This window comes from Oscarella lobularis, chromosome 7, assembly GCF_947507565.1.
Source record: "Oscarella lobularis chromosome 7, ooOscLobu1.1, whole genome shotgun sequence".
Taxonomy (NCBI): Eukaryota; Metazoa; Porifera; class Homoscleromorpha; order Homosclerophorida; family Oscarellidae; genus Oscarella; species Oscarella lobularis.
The window spans coordinates 2,469,212-2,487,211 of record NC_089181.1 but is presented as its reverse complement, the minus strand read 5'-3'; the positions used below and the strand labels follow the sequence as shown (position 1 = coordinate 2,487,211).

The following is an 18,000-nucleotide window of genomic DNA, read 5'->3' as shown; positions in this document are numbered from 1 at the left end:
TCACGTGATCAATAAACAACAGGATTAAACCTAAGAGACATACAGTACGGTTTTGACATGAAAAAACCCAAACAATGTCAACAATTTAGTCACAACACACGTATCACTCTGACCGTTGCTTGAGAGCGTGCAAGAGACGAATGGACTTTTTGTAATTTGCCGCCAGAAGTACATGTTTGTGCTTGGGTTCCGAAGCGACGTCTCTCAATTCATCGACGTCGACATTGGGACCTATTCCAACCGAAAAAATTTCGTATCCATTATCCTTGAGACAGTCCGCCGCCACAAACGGGTCACCAGCCCAATTCGATTGTCCGTCTGTAATGAGAAATATGACAGAATGGCACGGTTTGCAGTCACGCTGCAATTCCATAGGGGGACACGGATACTGAAAGAAGCCCTCGTGAATGTCCCCCGAACACGAACCCGACTCCGATTCAGTTGGCATCGATTGGCTCTCAAAGCAGTGACGATTCATCGGTAAAATGTCGTCGCGAACGCGGTCCAAACCGCGACGAGTTGCCGTTGAACCGCGACAACGCATCACATCGAGCATGCTGTCGTTCAATTCGCTGAGACGTACGTACTTGAACTCCAAAAACGATTCGTTGCAGTAGAGGACGAGGCTGACTCGTACGTCCATACAACCCTTGAACACGTAGGCCAATTTGATGACCAGCTCTTTGGAAAGAAGGAAGTCCTTGTTTCTAATCGACGACGAGGAATCCAAAACAAAGGTTATATCAACGCAGGAGTTGCACTGTTCAGGTATTCCAGCAGATGATAAAAGATTGCCTGCATCTGCAACAGAAGCTGCAAAAAAAGAATACAGATATAGCGTAAATACTTTTGCGGTCTATGGTTTACGATAGCAGGTTGGTGGTGAGCTACTCCAGCGACCTTTCTTTAGACACTGTATCGAAGGCGGTCCTTGTAGAAAGTATCCATCACGGCACCGGTAGTGAACGAGACTTCCGACGCTAAAATCGCCGTCTATCAATCGAGCACCGTTCTTGATATGACCGGGATCTCCGCAGGCGACAGCGTCATCTACGCACGCCGTCAATAAGCGCAATAGTATAGACACCGCCGTTTGTACTCACTTTGCTTTTCTCGTCTGCATTTGGGTACGGGAAGGCTCCATCGCAGCTCGTTCTCACCTTCGCACACCTGAAAGGAACTTCCAACGTTCACGTAGCCTTTTTTGCAAACGTATTCGACGCGGTGTCCCAGCTTGTACGGCGGTCTTCCCTTGATAACTTTACCGTTTGAAATCTCTGGATCGGAACAGGTAAAGTCGGGGGCTACGAAGACGATTCGTCATACAAAAGGAAAAAAATATGTAGGTAGAAGGTTTACGAAGGCAGGCGGGTGGATCGCTGCTCCACTTTCCGCATTTTGTACAGTCTATCACTTCATTGCCGTACAGTTTGTGGCCATCCGCGCACTCGAACGCCACCTCAGCTCCAATACGTCTTTTGTAGTGCTTGCCAATGATGTTGACTTTGGGCGGCAATTTGATTTTAGGACATTCTAATAAAACGTGTTAGGTGCCGCCGCCGCGCCGCCGTCCAACGTTTACAACACTTACTTGAGCAATTGACCTTCACTATAACGGAGATTTGACCACATGCATTGAAAGCAGTGCACTTGTACGGGCCACAGTCTTCATGTTGCGGATCGCGAATGGTGAGATTGCCTTCTTGGTCGTCAATGAAACGCTCATCATCCTTGAGCGGACTCCAAGAAACATAATCGGCTTTCTCAGCCTTGCATTTCAGTATGATCAATGATTTATTTTGAATAACAACGTCAGCAGACGAGATTTCTGAACACGCTAGAAATAAAATTAATGTAGTCTGTTTTATACGAACTGGATGGTTCAATTACTGCAATTTTCGCAAAACTTTCCAGTGTAAGGAAAGGAACAATTGCAGCGAAATTTGCCCCGTCGTCGTTTTGGAATGCAGGTGCCCCCGTTTTGACACGGAGATGATGAACACGGATCTGAAAAAAAAATGCACCCCCAACTGCGCATTTCTCTTCATTTATACCTTCAATCCGAGGCTCAGTTGGTTTCTCCTCCTCGTCCTTCTTCTCCTTTTTGACTGCAGAACACTGAAGAGGAGGTCTGCACACGCACTCATCCCTGCCGATCTTAATGACTTCCCCTGGTTTCAAAACCTTGTGGTCAAATGGGCAGTCTATAGAAAACACCACGATTGCAGACCAGTCTAATCTCGTCATGCACGCGTACTCTCTTGTGCGAACACCGTCGCACCGCTGTAGATCACTCCCAGAGCGACAATAGAAAAAAGAACGACCAGTCTCATATCTCGCTTGCACTCTCAAACGAAAAGGGATCAAGCACTAATGTGTACAGCACCCCTATCTGGTTCCTGTGTGAGTCAACCCACCGGATTCCGTCTCCTATACGTTCCGCGGAGAACAATGAAAGTCTACGACTTATCCGGTTCTTGGTAACCCCGTTATTTAATAAGCCACGCCTATTTTGAGTACGCACGTGACGTTAGGGATGCAAATTCTATATATCTCAAATCAATGTCGCTTCGACTCGTTTCAGCCGCTCGATTAGCTCCCTATTGCTGCCAAAATCTTTCTGTCGGAGGTTCCACGTCGACGGAAAGTGCTCGAACACTTCCAATAGCCTACGAATAGCGTCATGAGAAAAAAAGAGCGGAAGTGAGTGGATGCACGATACGTGTTCGCCAAGTCGGTTTTGGACGGCGCTGGCATTTTGGACATGTCAAAATGATCGCCAGAAGAAGTCGAATCGGCTTTCTGCTGCTTCCAAATGGCCTTCAGTACCCTGAAACGAGACGAAGCGGTAAGACTACGGATATCGGGGGCGAGCCGCTTTGCCCTATCGCCCCATGGGTGGGTGCAAAGGTGCGTCCCTTTTTTCCCATACTTGGCCACGTAGTTCACCCAGTCGTACAAATGCAACATTTCTTTCTTCGTCTCGTCGGCTTGGAAGCAGCACAAATCGAGTGCCGCTCGATGCCGGTGGCACTGACGTACACCCCGTAGATACGACTAGCGAGAAAACGAAATATATCAAATCTAGGAGACGCGTCTCCGGAGTGATACTTGAACGATTTCCGCGGTGAAATCCTTCAGCTTAACGTCTGACGGAGTGGCAATGAGATGATGCAGCAGCTTGCCTTAGAAGCACGTGAGACGGCAAGACAAATTTCTACGACGACGGCACTACCTTCCGACGCGTTTTTCGTCAGTCCCACGAACGTGAGCATGTAGTCTGCGACAGAATTGGAAGCGTCTACAAAAACGTGCCGGTTCAACACGACGGCCGTTCGTTCCTTCAGGCAACTCTGTGGGGCAAAAAAATGATTGTAGACACAAATTTTCTGACTAAAAACTAGTTAACTGACACCACTGGTTCTACATCTTACAGGATCATTTTGGCTGTTCCAAGCAAAGTACGAGACAGGAGCCAAAGCGGTTAGCGTCAGTGGAAGAAAAGGAAGACGACTAGATGAATTATCGCCTCCTCCTCCGCCTCCTGCCGCAGCAAGTAGACCAGCGCAGTCGTTGCCTATAGCAACCGCAGCGGCAGCTTGCGCGTTAGACGCACAAGCGTCCCAGCAACCAAACGGACTGCGCAGAGAAATTAAAATTCTATTTTTCGCGCGCTTCGACAGAATTCCCACCTGAGATCGGATCCCGTCTCAACAGACAAGACTGAAGGAATTCTACCAGGGCAAAAAGAAAATCACATGTACAGTAGACCCCCACAGACGATATTCACGTACCCTGACATTGATAATCGCTTACAAATCGCCCCACTCGAGCCCTAAAAGTAATTCGTCTTAGTTTGTGCCGAACGTATAGCACGCCTGGTCTATTCTTCAACCGAGGCATCTCGGCTGCTCGGTAATTCGGTCTATCCCCCCATAAGTAGACGCGCGCGGGAAAAAACGACTTCGAGTCCGACGCGGCCAATTTGCAGGGGGGCGCGCGGACGGCTCCTTTGGGTCGCCTACCTTCGCTGGGACGACTGCGAGAGATCTGGATAGGGCTAAACGGTTGAGAAAACTGTCGCTTTCCGTTCCAGTCACAAACACCTGTTTCGTGAGCCCGTTGAGAAAGGGCAAGTAGGGTATACCGTTTAGACAAACGGTTCTGGAAAGTCATGGTGAAGATTGATAATGACGACGATACACTTTGACTAACTTGGAAGAAAACGCCGGTAGGAGGTTTGAACTGTGCTTCGTAAAGCTGCTCGCCTTGATGGAGCTCTCTCCAAAACTGCAGATAATGTTACACTAGCGTCGAACGCGCTCTCCTGCAACCTAACCTTAGTTCAAAGTGAGGAACTAATTCAAGAAATTGCTTGCGACAGTAATCGGCCAGCCGAGCCAATTCCCTAAAGATCGACGAATCTTTATAGGATCAATAAACGGAATTTTTAGTCCAACTGACTCAGAGCTGTACACTTCAAAAGATCCTAGACTGCTCGTTGCGCTCACACGCGTATCGCTCATCCTGAGCTCAAGCTAAACAGATATTAGACTCTCATTATAATTATTCAAGGTAGACGTACGCTATTGTATTTGTATACGGCAGACAAGATGTCAACAAAGCCGTACATTGTCTCCTAAGAAACTGCGGTCAATTGGTCTTCAATTTCATATACCGTACGCGTGTACCAGTGAGGGAACTCTTCCGCCGGTCAGATCAACTAAAACGCCCCGGTAGGAAAAGTCGGGCCAATCCGTTATCTGTGAATAGAATTCGTTTGAACTACGATATTACGTTGTGCTGTCTCACTGACACATAGTCTCGGAATTCGGCCATCGTCAGCGTGGGTTTTAGCCAGCTGGATGAACGTGTGCATGCCATACCAAAGGCCAGTCAAATCGCTGCCACTGAGGAAGACCTAGATACACAATGCCCAAATCTCCTTAAATCTTTCTTTATTCTTTATAGATAGACTAACCCTGTTGTTCGTCACCGTCAATTTGTACGATTCCTTGCGAGCAAAGAGAGTTTCGGATAAATGGCAAATGACAGAAGCATCTGCAGCTAGACCAAAAATAAAAATAGAAAAGATCGTCTTTTCTTTTTTCTCTTTCTGCGCTGACCCGCTTCTTGTAGGCACTGAATCGACAACTTGAGTCCAATGGGCTCAAACCAATTTTCCGCCCGTCGCCAAACGTCCATCACCGAACCAATGTCATCTAGACATTCATTCATTGCAACGAGACACTTTCCCATTTCAAATCGCTACCTTTAGAGGAAGATACGTTGACAACGAGTCGACGCGGAAGATAAAACTTCGATTCCTCCTCCTCCTCCTCCAACATCACGACGCTTTGTGGCGGCGGCCAAATGCACGGAATTCCACTCCGATCGCCGCCGAATTCGCGACGAGCTGTCAATTGCGGGGTCATAGGAAGAAGGTCGCCGTTGTTCGTCGACGACGACGACGACGGCAACACGGGGCTCGGCGGAGATGATTCGCTTTGATTCTGCAACGAGACTTGACTTGCTTTCAGGACAGCGGCCAAGTCGTGAGGTCGATCTGAGAAGAGAGAACGTGCAAATATAAAGAAAGCGCGATAATAATCAATTGTCTAAATACCGTCGTCAGTAGCAGCGTCTTTTGGCAGGCCTAGCTGATCAATTGAGATGCTGGCTGGCAACAGATCAAGCGGGGTTTTTCCACGGTACGGTCTTATGCAGAAGACAGTTGACCCTTTCTTTGTATATCGTTTTCTTTTTCTAACCGTACCCCTTTTCTGCTCTAATTGTCGCGCTAGCACCGTGCCCTATCAGGGCTTTGATTACGTCGACGTTGCCCCGTTTCGCTGCGTCGTGCAACGCTGTCGCTCCGTCTCCGTTCTTCTGATCCACGACGGCGCCGTGCGCTGTATGGTCAACGCGCGATTTCGCCTTTCTCTAGCGCGTCTTCGTCTTACTCTTACCGCATAAAACGTCGATTGTGGACGCGTTCGAGGCGTAGGACGCCGCCCAGTGAAGCGCCGTGTTCGCCTTCACGCTCCCGTCTGTCGCATTCACGTTCACGCCCGAAGCAAGCAGATTTTTCACGTGTTCTGCTAGGCTAAACGTCGCGAGCGCTCGATCGCGGAGCCCCCCGGGGGGGAAAAAAATGACTTAGACGACTTACCCTTCGTGCGCTACCGCTTGCAATAGATCTGTGACGTAGACGTTTCGCATTCTTTCCTTTTGCGCCAAATCGTAGCACGTTCGCCCGTTCTTGTCACGTATGCTCGCATTTGCGCCGGACGCCAGGAGAGTTCGCACGATGTCGACACTTTCAAGCTTCGAACGTTGCTAGAGAGACTCGGACGAGAAAAAAAATGTCCATCGAACCTTTGTTGCATGATGAAGGCAGGTTCCGCTATCCGAGCTCACGTGGTCGAGAATGGCTCTCAGAGCCGTCATCGATCCTCCTGCGACTAATTGAAGCGTTTCGTGGAAGACGACGATTTTTGGTCGACTTGCCTTTGCTGTCTGCAGCCGTCGTGACAACGGCGTGGACCACGTCCGCGCGACTTTGCGTAACGGCATCGGACAGAGTCGCGATCGCCTCCGCTATCAAGGGATCGTCGTTCGAAGACATCCGGTGGGGAACGAAGCGAGGAAACAATTCCCGGATATGAATTTCAATATTTGATAGGAGAGAATATATAGGGCCCTATCTGCCTGCCCATATATTGCTTACATTTTTTACCAGTTCTTTAAATCCATTCAAATCCTGTAGTCTTGCCACAATGGCAGTTAATTCTTCAATAACAAAGCTAGACAATAATAGAAAAGATTGACATTTCTATTAGCCATTTGCTTTTCACTGCACCTATCCTCTTCTGCTGATATTTTCTGTATACGTTGCTTTAGCCTCGTTTTAAAGACGGCGAGAATATCGTAGCACACAGTCTAATAGTAAAATGAACTTCTGAAATTTATGCAGAAATCTGTGAGCCATACTTTTAGCTGTTGTCTGCTGACTAAGCCATGCAGAGCATCATGCAATCGAACAATTTGCCTTACAATATTCTGTACACTAAGAGAGGGAGTTGGACCCCCAATTTCCCACTATAAACATTGTAGTAAGAACGGAATTGAAAACTTGAAAACTAACCTTGCTAAGCTGTCTCGAAATCACTTCGTCAATCATAGAGATAAGCTTGCTGTGAATCTCCTGACTATGATTTGTGAAAGACTTTGAAGAGAGAGTCTAGAGTTATTATTACCAGACCAGGTCATTAATTAAGGGTACCTGAACCAATGAATCAAAATGATTCAGCAAAACTTTCTCTCGCTGCAGCAGTCTCGTATCGAAGTAACCGCGCACTATGGGCACAACAGCAGCAACGGCTAGCAAAGACTGGGAGGCAGCAGCTGCGGAGGGGGAAAAAAAGGCAGTCATGCGCGTGGAAATGATGCGCTATCTCCAACCAAGATGTTTGGCTGTGATGCTCTTTAATCCAACTGTTTGAAACGCTCCAGCTTCGAGAACAAGTTGATATGTTTTTCGATTAAATATCTACGAGGCGTAATGACAACTACACGTATTTAGTCGTCACATCAGTCGCACCTGGAGAATTTCTGTCAGCCGATTCATTATGTCAGTGACCAGCATGGGCATATCCTTCACTGACTGACAATACTCGTAGACAATTTTTAATAAAAGTAGCAACGCGCTACGTCACGCGCGGAATGAGAGAACGAATAGGAAGAAACAAATAATTAGGCTTACCTAACTACGGTAAATTCTTGATCCTTTACGACAAGTCTTCGTTTTGGTTTAGAGGGCTGTGAAACAGGCGCTTGATCATTTACCCCTGAAATAAATTGTCAAAAGAGCAGCTTTCTGACACTATGGCTTACCATTTTCCAGTTTGACTATAAGACATTGAATCTCTGACGGAGAATCGACCGGTTTCCAGTGTTCGGACTCCAGCAGCATGCTTAATTTATGAATAGCATTTCAATCGCTGCTTAGCCACGAGAAAAGCTGTTTTGACTTACCAAAGCTTGGCTTTTCGTTCCTCGTGAAATTTCTCCAAATATTTCTTCGTCTATGGATACCCCAGAATTCAAAACTACTAGCTCCCCTACTTAGAAAGAGTTCTTTGCCTGTGTGAGAATCGTTGCTCTGAGACTGAAAATCTGCTTTCCACATATTCTTTCGCACTCAACAATAAACCGTTCAAAAATTCGGACCATGGAAACGAAATCCGATCCTATAAGTTTTTCCAGGGACCCATCCTTCAATAAAAATAACCGTATGTTCTAAGAGGCCGCTTTCCTGGCGTTCTTCGATTCCTTACCCTAGATTTCACTCCTATCAATTTCGTGCATCGAACGTGAGCCAATTCACATGCAGAACACAAGAGCTCGCGACTTTCGCCCACGACTTTGTTCCCATCGACACGAGTCAAAATCCCGGCGTCGCGAAACCTGCACGAATCCAAATTTCATGAAGAAAACGGGGAGGAAATAGCTCGTTTCCCTACGTTAATTCTGATTGCTGCAACGACGGCGGCGGCGGCGACGGCTGCTTCACTGAAGCAGAGATATCAAGCTCGTCTAGAGAAACTGCTCCGTCGTAAGAAACCAATTCAGGTTGGGGACTAGGTGATGTCGTCGTCGTCTCTTTTTCCTCCTCGTCCTCCGCCGCCGCCGTCTCCTCTTCCTTTTCCGCCTCTTCCTCCTCGTCGACGCGTTCAATGAGCTGACTGACGACGCTTTCAATCAACTTGTGAACAACCTAGGTACGCATTTCATCTAGAAACGAGACCTCTTCTCGCCGTGATGATCATCGACTCACTTTGAGTCGCCTGAGAATAACGAGAATCGCTTCAAAGACGGTTTGAATCATCCCAAGCCACTCGTCAAAACTCAATTTTCGCATCAACTCAACCAAACTGCGCACATAAAAGGACAACAGACCTCCCGGGTCTACGGTAATAACATAAATGGCCCTTTTACTTTGATACGCTCTCCTCTTCCTTCTCCGCTCCAAGCACTAAACGTCGAGACGTCTAAAAAAGAGACGTGTCTTTTATTGGAGATGATTTTCGCATGAACCTACCTGCTTGATGCAGAACTTTATAATAGAAAACGCTTCGCCTCGATACGAATCGAGAAAGTGGTGCTTCTTCAGCTTTAGAAGACCAAAGACAGCAGACACGATTTTATCCTATAGTGAGAAACGCAGCTAAGAGTAGGTGCACCAGCAGCAACGCCACGACGGGGCTTTACCTCTTCGTCGCAATCCAAATTGTCGCCGGTTGTAGGTTGAACCAAATATCTCTTTGTGATTTTAACAAAATCTGCTTCGGTGACTTTTCCAATGAGGCGTTCCATTTCGATGAGCTGAGAGCCAAGATGCCTAAAGAGAGGGAGAGACGTGTGCGTGTACAGTGAAAAATCTTCCTACAGTTACTACCGAAAACTCTGCACTCCGGCCAATTCCTGAACAAGGACTTCCTGCGTTGTTGCAATCAAATCCAAAGCGCCAACGAAATCAGACGTCGTCAGCAGGAGCTGTATAGTCGGTTGGGTTTGATGGACGGTAGCCATCAATTTCAACTGGAAGACAAATTCTACGAGCTGGGATCTGAGTGAGTGAGTGGACAGACCTTATGATAAACGGCCACGTAGCGCGATCGTCTTCGCTTCAGCTGTAAAACGAGAAACGGATTCCTGGTCACTTCGCTGTCAATATTGCTAAGCTTGAATCTAAATTCAAATCATCGCTATTGTAACATCGTTTTAGAACTATTCTTGCCTTAGGTCTTTGATCAAATGCCTCAGTTTGACCATCTCTTCTGTCAGTGTATCCTGAGAGGAAATCGTGTGGAAAAAGTCTTCGGATTTCAGTGCGATTTGCTGTGCCAGTTGAATCTCCACAATGTCCAGATAGTGAGTGAGTTTCTCTTGGAGCAGCCTCGTCGTCTGCGCGTTCGTACCGACGTCCGCTCTCGCGGGGGAAGACGAAACCAAATTTTGAGCCGTCGGCTCGGAGAAGATCTGTCGAAACGTGTTCGGATCCTCCAAACAGAAGTCCGACGTCTTAAAAATCTTTGGCACGACATCGAGATGATCTGAAAACCAAATCAAGTCATTGAATAAAAGATATTGGAGTGAGCGACGAACCACTTGGATGCCGCCTATCCGGAGCAGCGCGTCGAGTTGGAGATGACGATGACAACGACGACGACGACGACGAACCATGTCGCATTCTTCGTACGTGCATTCTATATGGCTAGCAAGAGACCACACCTTAGATGGGGGGGAGTCAGTTCTGGAAATATGTCTGTCTGGGACCCAATACAGTATCTTCCCATTTTTTAGGAGACCCCTCATCTCTCTTTACTACCTTCGCCAATTGGCGTGAGTAATGAGCGAATTCCGACTTCCGTATCTGCGGCAGAGTCGAAAGCGACGGTTTCGGCACGGGCAAAAACGCTTCGCCCCACGTCTTCGTAAACAAATCGCTCTCCCTTCGCCAGAGCGACGGATCGTTGAGAACGGCCGATAGGCTCACTTTCGCCGAATAGACCGTCCACAATTCGACGTCGTCGTCGTCGTCGTCGTCGTCGTCATTGGCGACGGCTGCGCCATCGGCGTCGTCATCGTTATCGGCGTCTCCTTCGACGTCGTTCGTCGTCGCTCGCGCTCCAACGATCGCTTCTTCTACGTTCGTCTCCTCTGTTTGCACTGTCGTCGTTGCCGGTTTGAGTCGCTTTAGATCTCTCGACGATGTGACGGGCAGTCGTGCGGGTTTTTGCGGCGTCGCTGTCGACTTTGGAAGAAGTTGAGCGCGTCCGCGACGCTGCGGTGCGTTGCGCGAGCTTTCTTCTGTCGGTGGAGTCTCGCCTCGTTTCGTTCGAGACAGGGTCGCATTTTGAGACGCCGAATTCATGCTGTGTGGAGACTTGCATTAGATTCCATCGGTTTTGGGGTGATGAATAGTTGAAATAAATGAATGACGTCCTTTTTTGAACGTCAGAGATTACAGAAATTAGTGCCATCAACAATTACTGTAGTCAACCAGAAAAGACGTGTCAAAAAAACAGAGTTTTGCAACTACAGACAAAGAGCAAGCGTATAAATATTCTAACTCCCCTCCCTCATGGTAAGATTGCCTTCTTTGATCCTTTTGTATCCAATTTTGAATCCCTTGCCGCCAGTGCTGTTTGCATCAGACACAAATTTCAACGTCAGCCGTGAATTTGAATTCACTGATATGTAACTATTCGCCAGATTGCCACAGTATCTCTCACTGCTACCATTCTCGTTGCTAATTTCCAAATAGTCTGCCGTGCAATTTTCCGAATAACTCAAAGAAAACATGGCAATACGTAAAATAATTTTCCGTGTACGTGGCTTTGAGTTGGTAAGTATCCAGACACAAGTCGCATTGGGTCCATATCCTGTACCAGTTGTATTTGTAGGAGAGTATAGAAAGTGTTCCTTGTTAGTGATAACAAAAGAGCCGCCACAGACTAGAAAAACAAATCAAGTGCTTAGAGTTGATGAACTCGAGATAGCATTACCAGCTTCAAATGTGATCTTGATATGTCCAAGTGAGGGCAATTTGCGAGTTATAGTTAGGTTGAATACCAGTTTGTTATAGTGATAAGTAACGCTTTTCTTTTCAGAGGCTTCCTTACAAGAGTTGGTCAATACATTAGAGTAACTTGTAATGACCAATCCGATATTCTCCCGCTGACAGTCCAAGTCCTCAAAGTGAATACGCCAGTGATGACCCGTTTTCCACTTTAGCTTCCAAAGGCACTCGATGCCTTTCTCTGTCAGTTTGGATCCAGCAGGTATAATCAAATTCCTAGGCAATGTCCTGTCGTTCAGTACACCACTGCACTCTAATTTATAAGTGAAAGACAATTATAATTTTTTGTTGCGCTCCTGTTCTTACTTTGGCAATTTGTTCCGTTTGGCAATAAAAAGAACTGCTTGCTTGGACAACTGCATTCGTAGCCTCCTACCACATTTATACACTGAAATTGACAGTCGTCAATTCCTTCTGTGCACTCGTCAACATCTAACGAGAAGAATATCAAGATCCTAAGAACGCGTCTGATGCGTCAACTCACCAAGACACGTTTTTCCATCAGGTCCCAAAACGTAGCCAGATTTGCACGAGCAGCTGTAGTTTCCAGGCGTGTTTAGGCAAAGCTGGTCACACAGAGATGCATTCTCACATTCATCAACGTCTATTCCAACATAATCAGACATAATCCTTAATTTCCTCTCGATTAACCTTCACAGGAATAACCATCTTCTCTGAGCGAGTATCCTGCGTAACAGGCACAGCGATAACCGTTGGCAGCGTCAATGCACTCCTGCTCGCATCTGCTCAAATTGCTGAGGCATTGATTTTCATCTACACCAACACAAAATAATGAAAATTTTATTTTATTTTATTTTACAGGCTCGAACGTACCTGGTTGTGCTTTGTATGTGATTCTAAATCCACGCCTTGATAACGAACCGTCGGAAGAGAATGTTAAATTGACTCTATTTTCCAATGTTAGGGGTTCTTTCACAAAACGCAACCCGCAGTAAACACGCCGTTCGTTGGCGTCTTCTATAGTTACATTATCGAAGGCACACGAAAAAGCGCTTCGCCCCTCCAAGTCAAATTCGTGAAATGTTAGCGTGATGATGTACGAGGAGGGAAAGACGAGTCTCCACTCACAGCGTTTATTAGAAGGATATCTTTCAGGATAGTTGGGAGACTGAATGACTCCCGTGGAAGCCGTCAGTATCCCACCGCAATCCTCTACGCACACGCATCGCCGTTCGAAATAATATCTTCTCAAGGTAGCTACTCTTACTTTTGCATGACTTGCCGTCCTCTTCAAGCAAATATCCGAGACGACACGAACACCGAAAGCCGTCCCACGTATCTGTACAAATTTGCTGGCATCCAGCATTACCTTCCAAGCAATCATTAAAATCTATTGAACTCGTATATACATATGGTAAGACCGTATGTTAGCTGAGCCTTACCGGAAAACCAGCGAAAACGAAAGCCAACTTTTTCTACGTTTTTATCAGAGACAAATCGGACGGTGACGCTGTTTCCTGGCGCTTTGAAGTCAAAATCGGAGGCGGTGATTGACGACGCGTCAGCGCGTTGTCTCCACAGGCTAACACTACCGCATATCCTCTTGTAAAATTCCGGGTGCTCGGAGGAAGTGAATTCAACGTAGTCATAAACGCAGTCTTTCACCATTTCAATGTCCCAGAAATCCCACATAATGATCAAGCTCGAATTTGGAGGACTCGTAGTGAGATGCCACGTGCACTTCATATTGGGCAAATAGGAATCAGGAGAATTAGGCGACGACAAGTATCCATACGTGCCGGGCATCGTCATTTCACAGAACGCTAAAAACCTTCATTGGATCAATAGAAAATGCTAAAGCGGTCGACTCCTACTCTCGTAACTCGCATTGAAGCCTCTGGAAGCTTTCGACGAATCTGACACCATCTTCACGTACAGACCTCCGAGCGATTTGATAAGGGGAATCTCATCGCGATTGCAGTATTTCCCCAACAGCGTTCCGCCAACGTGATCCCAAATTTCAAGATAATCGAAGCACGCGGCCGTTTTGTTTCCCTTGCGTCTTGGCCCAAAGCGAAAATCGGAGATAGTAAGTCGCACTTCCATTCCACTCGGCGCAATGATTTTCCACGCGCACTCGAGATCGTGCCCATATTTCTTTGGATAGTTTGGCGAGAAGAAATTGCCGCGGGGTGCCGTCAGAATGGCGCCGCACTTCGGACACGAGTAGACCCTCTTCGTCTGTCGTATGTCGCCGACGCTGAGACCCTTGCGCTGTCCAATAAGATTGAAAAATTTTTTCTTTATTGTCTCAATTGTCGGCTTGCTCGCGTCGTCGGTTTTCGAGAACGTGTACGCTCCGTAGTGCATGATGCTATTGAAGTCGTACCGCTCTCCTCGAGAGTCGATGAGTTTCGAAGACTTTTTGTCGAAATTGTGCTCCTGCTCTGCTTTGACGTTATCCAAATTGACTTTGATGTGGTCGTCTCGATCTGAAATCCGGTTAATAATTGTTATCGACTCGTCGTATCCGCTGCCTCTTTACCGGGTCGTGAGTGTTCGTGCCAATAGCCAATGGCGTGTCCAAGTTCGTGAACGATCGTTCCAAAGCGTAGACACCTAAATGAAATTGACTCGTATATTAATTATTCAAGGCTACGCTTTCTTCAAATCTACTGGTTTGGCAAAGACATGCCTTGTCTTCCACCTTGTCTGCCAATGAATGAACAGCACCTAATCATAAATCTACGCCTCTTATCTCTGTCTCGCAGGCCACAACTTACACGCACGTCCCCTTTTCAAAGTAGATGTAGTCAGAATCGTTTCCCGTTCGCGGTACAAACGTCAAGCACGTACTCTTCTCCCAGTGTCTCATGGCACGTACTATGAGACCCTTTTCCGGCCCTAAAATGACGACGACGTGCTCACAAGCAGACACAGCCTCGAGGACCAGCTATCTTGAGACGATAAGGGCACTCACAGTCGTAATCATCTGAAATCTCGTAGGGGATGACTCCATTGGGCCAGAGTCTGCTTTTCAGTGACGTCGCCGCTCTTTTGGGCCGTTGACCGTTGTCAGACGATTTTCCTGTATCAACGGCTATGTCGACTTCAAATCGAGCTGTAGATGGAGAAAGAAGGCGTGAAGTAGATCCAGATGACGTCTTTTGGCGTATCAGTACCAAATGAGCAAGGATTTGCGTATCGGTCCGTTTCGGAAGAGCTGGTCAGCGCGGTCGTCGTCAGAAGTACAGAGAAGATTGCGAGAGCAAGCGAAAGCGTCAGCGACATAATGCGAGTCTTTTCGAGGACAAAGGTGCCTTGGAACTGACGCTACCGGGAGCCGTAAACAGGATATTAGCAACGCAAACATCTTTGACGGCTTTCAGGCGTTTTAGCATTTCCAACATCACGGAAGTTGACGAAACTCTATATATAGCGAGCACGGAGAATTAAGAGAACCTGAATATAGACACTGACAAGGCAGGAGGGAGCAGAGAAACCCAGAAAAGAAGACAAATTGATAAATAAACATTCTCCGAGGCGATTCTTCACCGCGTCCTAGCGCGCTAACGCCATGTGCTTCGACCGTAGTCCACTTCGCATGCGCGGTAATCGACCATGGCTCGACGCAACGATCCCGAAAACTGCAAAGTTTACGTCGGCAACCTAGAGAACGACGGCAACGAGGAGGAGATCAAACGACGTTTCGAATCGTACGCGTCGTACGGTGGCCTAAAATCGGTGTGGGTCGCTCGCAATCCGCCCGGCTTCGCCTTCGTCATCTTCGAAGACTCGCGAGACGCCGAGGACGCCGTTAAAGGACTCGACGGCGAAGTCATGTGCGGCCGACAAGTTCGAGTCGCCATTTCCCACGGCAAATCGCGCGGCGGCGGCGGCGGTGGCGGCGGTTGGCGTGGCGGCGGCGGTGGCGGCGGCGATTATCGTGGACGCGACGGAGGCGGTCGTCGAACGTCTCCGCCGACCTATCGAAGTTCGCCGAGACGCTACGACGATCGACGTTCTGGATATGACGATAGGCGCGGCGGAGGCAGTTACGACGACAGGCGCGGAGGTGGCAGCTACGACGATCGACGTGGCGGCTACGACGATCGACGCGGCGGCGGCGGCGGCGGCAGCTACGACGATCGACGCGGCGGCGGCGGCGGCGGCGGCAGCTACGACGATCGACGCGGCGGTGGTGGGTACGATCGGGGCGGTTACGGCGATCATTACGGCACTCGCTCCTCGCCCCCTCGTCGGGGGCCCGTCTACAGCGACTATCCCAGAGAGTGAGAGAGAGAGAAAGAGCTACCCACCTGCTACCTACCTACCTACCTACCTACCTACTTCCTCTGCCTGTCTGTCTACTTCTTGACTTCCTCCCTCTCTACCTTCCTTCGTTCCTTCGTTCCTTCTCTTCGGTAGCGTACCCTGCCCGTCCACTCACATGCATTTTTGCGCGGCAATCGACATGTGTCGGCGTCTCTCACGCGCGCGTGAACAAAAAAATGCCGTCAGTTTCGATTTGTTTCATCGAATGTGGCCACCCAACCACTACTTGTCTTGTGTGTCTGTCTGTAATCAACTACTGACTACTGACTACTGACTCGTTTCTCCTCTCGCCTTTGCATGTGACATGACATCCCCCTTCGCCAAACCAACTTTTCTAACATGGGTAGTCATTACGTAAAGAAAGGTAATTGTACGGTGGGATGCAGTTGTGGGAACATGGGAGGGCTCTATCCGCCTATCTTCCGCATACTAATCTATTTTTTTCTTTTTTCTTCTTCTTCCGACAGTGATCGGCATAGGTCACCTGTCAGGTAAATCTTCTGTTTCTAGTGGCGGTACTCTGCTGATGCCGTTCATCACAGGAGCAGACGCTATTGAATTGGCCGACGTCTCTTCGTCTTCGTCTCTCTATCTACTGAACTTGGCCAACGTTCTTCTTCTTTTTTTGTGCTTCGTACATGCATGTTTTCTCTTTTTTTCGTCTTCGTCTAATACACCAACGGTCAAACCAATTCGTAAAAGATGTGTATTTTTATTGCCACAACAACAAGCGCGCGCCGACAAAGAAACAATCAGCAAAAAATCAGTCTGACTCGAGAGAGAGAGAGAAGACAAAGACTTAACTACACTCGCGCGTGCCCACTAACAACTCAAGGAGACTTTGACTTTGACTTTGATCTTCCAGGCGATTTCACCGGAGACTGGCTTCTCGACTTGGACTTTGATCTTGACTTTGACCTCTCTTTGGACTTAGACCTGGACTTAGACCTCGACCTGGATCTTGACTGCGACCTAGAATGGGCTCTAAACAAGAAAAATTAAACAGGAAAAGGAAAATTTTTGTGTATCTGATTTACCTATCCCCTGCGACTTTCCTTGGCGTTCTTGACCGAGACCTAGATCTTGACCGAGACCTTTTCCTTCCATAACTCGGACTTCTAGAACGTTTTCGTCCATAGCTCAGACTTCGCGATCGTCGGCGTCCATAACTGGGACTCCGCCGATGACGAGGACTCCGACTCCGACGGGGACTCCGACTCCGACTCCTGTAGCTATCAGAACAAAAAAAAGAACGTGCAATGCGTAAAAATTCAATTTTCAAAAAAATTTTTCAACGAGTCGTTCTCGTCGTGCGCGCGACGATAAGACGGGCGAAGACGAGACGGGCAGTCGTATCGTCGCACATGCAGATGAAAAAGAGACGAGGAGGAGGAGGAGAAGGAGACGACGACGAGACGGTAGTCGTATCGTATCGTCGACGGCATACATGCAGCGTTGTTGCGATCGATGGGAGAGAGAGTGAGTGAGTCGTTTAGCGGCTGTTTTTGGTTTTTTTGGATGTGGTTTTCTAATAACTAGCGCTGTGCGTTCGACGATAACAGAGATATCAAATGAAAAATGCGCCCTTGCACGTGGAAAATGGGGATTTACTCACCGACGCGACGAACGGCGATAGGGACTGCGAGATCTCGATCGCGAACGGGATCGACCACGTCTAGGGAAGACAGTTACGGTGGTGTTTGTGCCGAAACGATGCGTTTTACCTTCGCGCTTTTGGTCTTCCGTGCGATATCTCGACGCGCGCGACTTGGCCGCACAGACGCGTTCCGTGTAGGGCTCTTACCGCGTCTTCGGCGTCGCGATGGTCTTCGAACATGATGAAGGCGAATCCGGGCGGATTTTTCGCGACCCACACTTCGCGTAGGCGTCCGAAGCGTTCGAACTTGCGCTCGAGTTCGTATTTGTCACCGTGGATGCCCAAGTCGCCGACATAGACTTTCGTCCCGTCCGGATTGCCGAAACGACGAGACATGACCAGCGCGGATGGACAGATCGGGGTCGCGTGACGAAAGGAAAGAAAGCGCAGGCGCCACTTT

The 18,000-nt window shown here is 48.1% G+C and overlaps 6 protein-coding genes across 10 annotated transcripts; 1 reads left to right on the top strand and 5 right to left on the bottom strand.

The window, feature by feature from the left end:
- Positions 1-2,475, bottom strand: LOC136189540 (uncharacterized). Its single transcript, XM_065977539.1, has 8 exons — positions 2,258-2,475; positions 2,055-2,204; positions 1,891-2,007; positions 1,592-1,837; positions 1,360-1,533; positions 1,104-1,304; positions 868-1,050; positions 1-813 (listed from the first exon to the last, which is right to left on the bottom strand). Exons 1-8 carry the CDS (start codon positions 2,331-2,333, stop codon positions 104-106), a joined length of 1,857 nt encoding a protein of 618 aa, XP_065833611.1. The 5' UTR covers positions 2,334-2,475; the 3' UTR covers positions 1-103.
- On the bottom strand, positions 2,475-6,667 carry LOC136189530 (uncharacterized). 2 transcript variants are annotated; one of them, XM_065977522.1, is made up of 24 exons: positions 6,511-6,667; positions 6,379-6,464; positions 6,173-6,327; positions 5,970-6,106; positions 5,777-5,912; positions 5,627-5,718; positions 5,273-5,566; positions 5,127-5,222; positions 4,982-5,067; positions 4,817-4,921; positions 4,692-4,763; positions 4,586-4,639; positions 4,465-4,538; positions 4,340-4,408; positions 4,216-4,290; positions 4,026-4,164; positions 3,795-3,835; positions 3,693-3,734; positions 3,435-3,639; positions 3,236-3,353; positions 3,112-3,185; positions 2,933-3,057; positions 2,723-2,830; positions 2,475-2,669 (listed from the first exon to the last, which is right to left on the bottom strand). In XM_065977522.1, exons 1-24 carry the CDS (start codon positions 6,626-6,628, stop codon positions 2,555-2,557), a joined length of 2,616 nt encoding a protein of 871 aa, XP_065833594.1. In that variant the 5' UTR covers positions 6,629-6,667; the 3' UTR covers positions 2,475-2,554. The 2 variants fall into 2 exon arrangements, with proteins under 2 accessions (XP_065833594.1, XP_065833595.1); XM_065977523.1 differs by having other exon boundaries at positions 6,379-6,458; positions 6,511-6,652.
- LOC136189528 (vacuolar protein sorting-associated protein 54-like) lies at positions 6,663-11,007 on the bottom strand. The gene is made up of 22 exons (XM_065977519.1): positions 10,394-11,007; positions 10,171-10,279; positions 9,803-10,118; positions 9,654-9,753; positions 9,461-9,603; positions 9,274-9,403; positions 9,104-9,211; positions 9,001-9,053; positions 8,840-8,936; positions 8,526-8,779; positions 8,340-8,469; positions 8,146-8,277; positions 8,038-8,087; positions 7,897-7,976; positions 7,766-7,850; positions 7,604-7,709; positions 7,465-7,552; positions 7,286-7,407; positions 7,148-7,228; positions 6,994-7,101; positions 6,863-6,942; positions 6,663-6,806 (listed from the first exon to the last, which is right to left on the bottom strand). Exons 1-22 carry the CDS (start codon positions 10,937-10,939, stop codon positions 6,704-6,706), a joined length of 3,021 nt encoding a protein of 1,006 aa, XP_065833591.1. The 5' UTR covers positions 10,940-11,007; the 3' UTR covers positions 6,663-6,703.
- LOC136189527 (bone morphogenetic protein 1-like) lies at positions 10,996-15,087 on the bottom strand. Its single transcript, XM_065977518.1, has 15 exons — positions 15,071-15,087; positions 14,791-14,941; positions 14,589-14,729; positions 14,392-14,512; positions 14,285-14,341; positions 14,154-14,227; positions 13,483-14,100; positions 13,051-13,431; positions 12,876-12,998; positions 12,482-12,820; positions 12,299-12,421; positions 12,132-12,251; positions 11,954-12,079; positions 11,574-11,900; positions 10,996-11,522 (listed from the first exon to the last, which is right to left on the bottom strand). The coding sequence occupies exons 2-15, from the start codon at positions 14,897-14,899 to the stop codon at positions 11,134-11,136; spliced, it is 3,048 nt and encodes a 1,015-aa protein (XP_065833590.1). The 5' UTR covers positions 14,900-14,941; positions 15,071-15,087; the 3' UTR covers positions 10,996-11,133.
- Positions 15,088-15,193: 106 nt separating this feature from the next.
- LOC136189566 (serine/arginine-rich splicing factor 3-like) lies at positions 15,194-16,635 on the top strand. 4 transcript variants are annotated; one of them, XR_010670410.1, is made up of 3 exons: positions 15,194-16,307; positions 16,411-16,434; positions 16,486-16,635. XR_010670410.1 is itself a non-coding variant. In XM_065977573.1 (3 exons), the coding sequence occupies exons 1-3, from the start codon at positions 15,230-15,232 to the stop codon at positions 16,499-16,501; spliced, it is 624 nt and encodes a 207-aa protein (XP_065833645.1). In that variant the 5' UTR covers positions 15,194-15,229; the 3' UTR covers positions 16,502-16,635. The 4 variants fall into 4 exon arrangements, 2 of the variants coding, with proteins under 2 accessions (XP_065833645.1, XP_065833644.1); XM_065977573.1 differs by having other exon boundaries at positions 15,194-15,813; XM_065977572.1 differs by having other exon boundaries at positions 15,194-15,900.
- LOC136189569 (probable splicing factor, arginine/serine-rich 6) lies at positions 16,636-17,976 on the bottom strand. The gene is made up of 4 exons (XM_065977575.1): positions 17,668-17,976; positions 17,559-17,618; positions 16,981-17,175; positions 16,636-16,927 (listed from the first exon to the last, which is right to left on the bottom strand). Exons 1-4 carry the CDS (start codon positions 17,934-17,936, stop codon positions 16,774-16,776), a joined length of 678 nt encoding a protein of 225 aa, XP_065833647.1. The 5' UTR covers positions 17,937-17,976; the 3' UTR covers positions 16,636-16,773.
- Between the last annotated feature and the right edge of the window lie 24 nt (positions 17,977-18,000).

Bases quoted from the DNA above. Each gene is read 5' to 3' on its own strand.
- LOC136189540 (XM_065977539.1), bottom strand. From the start codon at position 2,333: ATGAGACTGGTCGTTCTTTTTTCTATTGTCGCTCTGGGAGTGATCTAC. The intron at 2,205-2,257 runs GTACGCGTGCAT...TGTTTTCTATAG, and splicing joins GACGGTGTTCGCACAAGAGA to ACTGCCCATTTGACCACAAG. The intron at 814-867 runs GTAAACCATAGA...CTTTTTTTGCAG, and splicing joins CTCACCACCAACCTGCTATC to CTTCTGTTGCAGATGCAGGC.
- LOC136189530 (XM_065977522.1), bottom strand. From the start codon at position 6,628: ATGTCTTCGAACGACGATCCCTTGATAGCGGAGGCGATCGCGACTCTG. The intron at 4,165-4,215 runs GTTAGTCAAAGT...ATGACTTTCCAG, and splicing joins CTACCGGCGTTTTCTTCCAA to AACCGTTTGTCTAAACGGTA. The intron at 3,058-3,111 runs GTATCACTCCGG...TTTTCTCGCTAG, and splicing joins TCACCGCGGAAATCGTTCAA to TCGTATCTACGGGGTGTACG.
- LOC136189528 (XM_065977519.1), bottom strand. From the start codon at position 10,939: ATGAATTCGGCGTCTCAAAATGCGACCCTGTCTCGAACGAAACGAGGC. The intron at 8,088-8,145 runs GCAAAGAACTCT...GGGTATCCATAG, and splicing joins GAGCAACGATTCTCACACAG to ACGAAGAAATATTTGGAGAA. The intron at 7,553-7,603 runs GTGCGACTGATG...TACGCCTCGTAG, and splicing joins GGCTGACAGAAATTCTCCAG to ATATTTAATCGAAAAACATA.
- LOC136189527 (XM_065977518.1), bottom strand. From the start codon at position 14,899: ATGTCGCTGACGCTTTCGCTTGCTCTCGCAATCTTCTCTGTACTTCTG. The intron at 12,422-12,481 runs GTACGTTCGAGC...GTGTTGGTGTAG, and splicing joins CACATACAAAGCACAACCAG to ATGAAAATCAATGCCTCAGC. The intron at 11,901-11,953 runs GTAAGAACAGGA...CTTATAAATTAG, and splicing joins AAACGGAACAAATTGCCAAA to AGTGCAGTGGTGTACTGAAC.
- LOC136189566 (XM_065977572.1), top strand. From the start codon at position 15,230: ATGGCTCGACGCAACGATCCCGAAAACTGCAAAGTTTACGTCGGCAAC. The intron at 15,901-16,410 runs GTGAGAGAGAGA...TTCTTCCGACAG, and splicing joins TACAGCGACTATCCCAGAGA to TGATCGGCATAGGTCACCTG.
- LOC136189569 (XM_065977575.1), bottom strand. From the start codon at position 17,936: ATGTCTCGTCGTTTCGGCAATCCGGACGGGACGAAAGTCTATGTCGGC. The intron at 17,619-17,667 runs GTAAAACGCATC...TGTCTTCCCTAG, and splicing joins GGAAGACCAAAAGCGCGAAG to ACGTGGTCGATCCCGTTCGC. The intron at 16,928-16,980 runs GTAAATCAGATA...TTTCTTGTTTAG, and splicing joins AGGAAAGTCGCAGGGGATAG to AGCCCATTCTAGGTCGCAGT.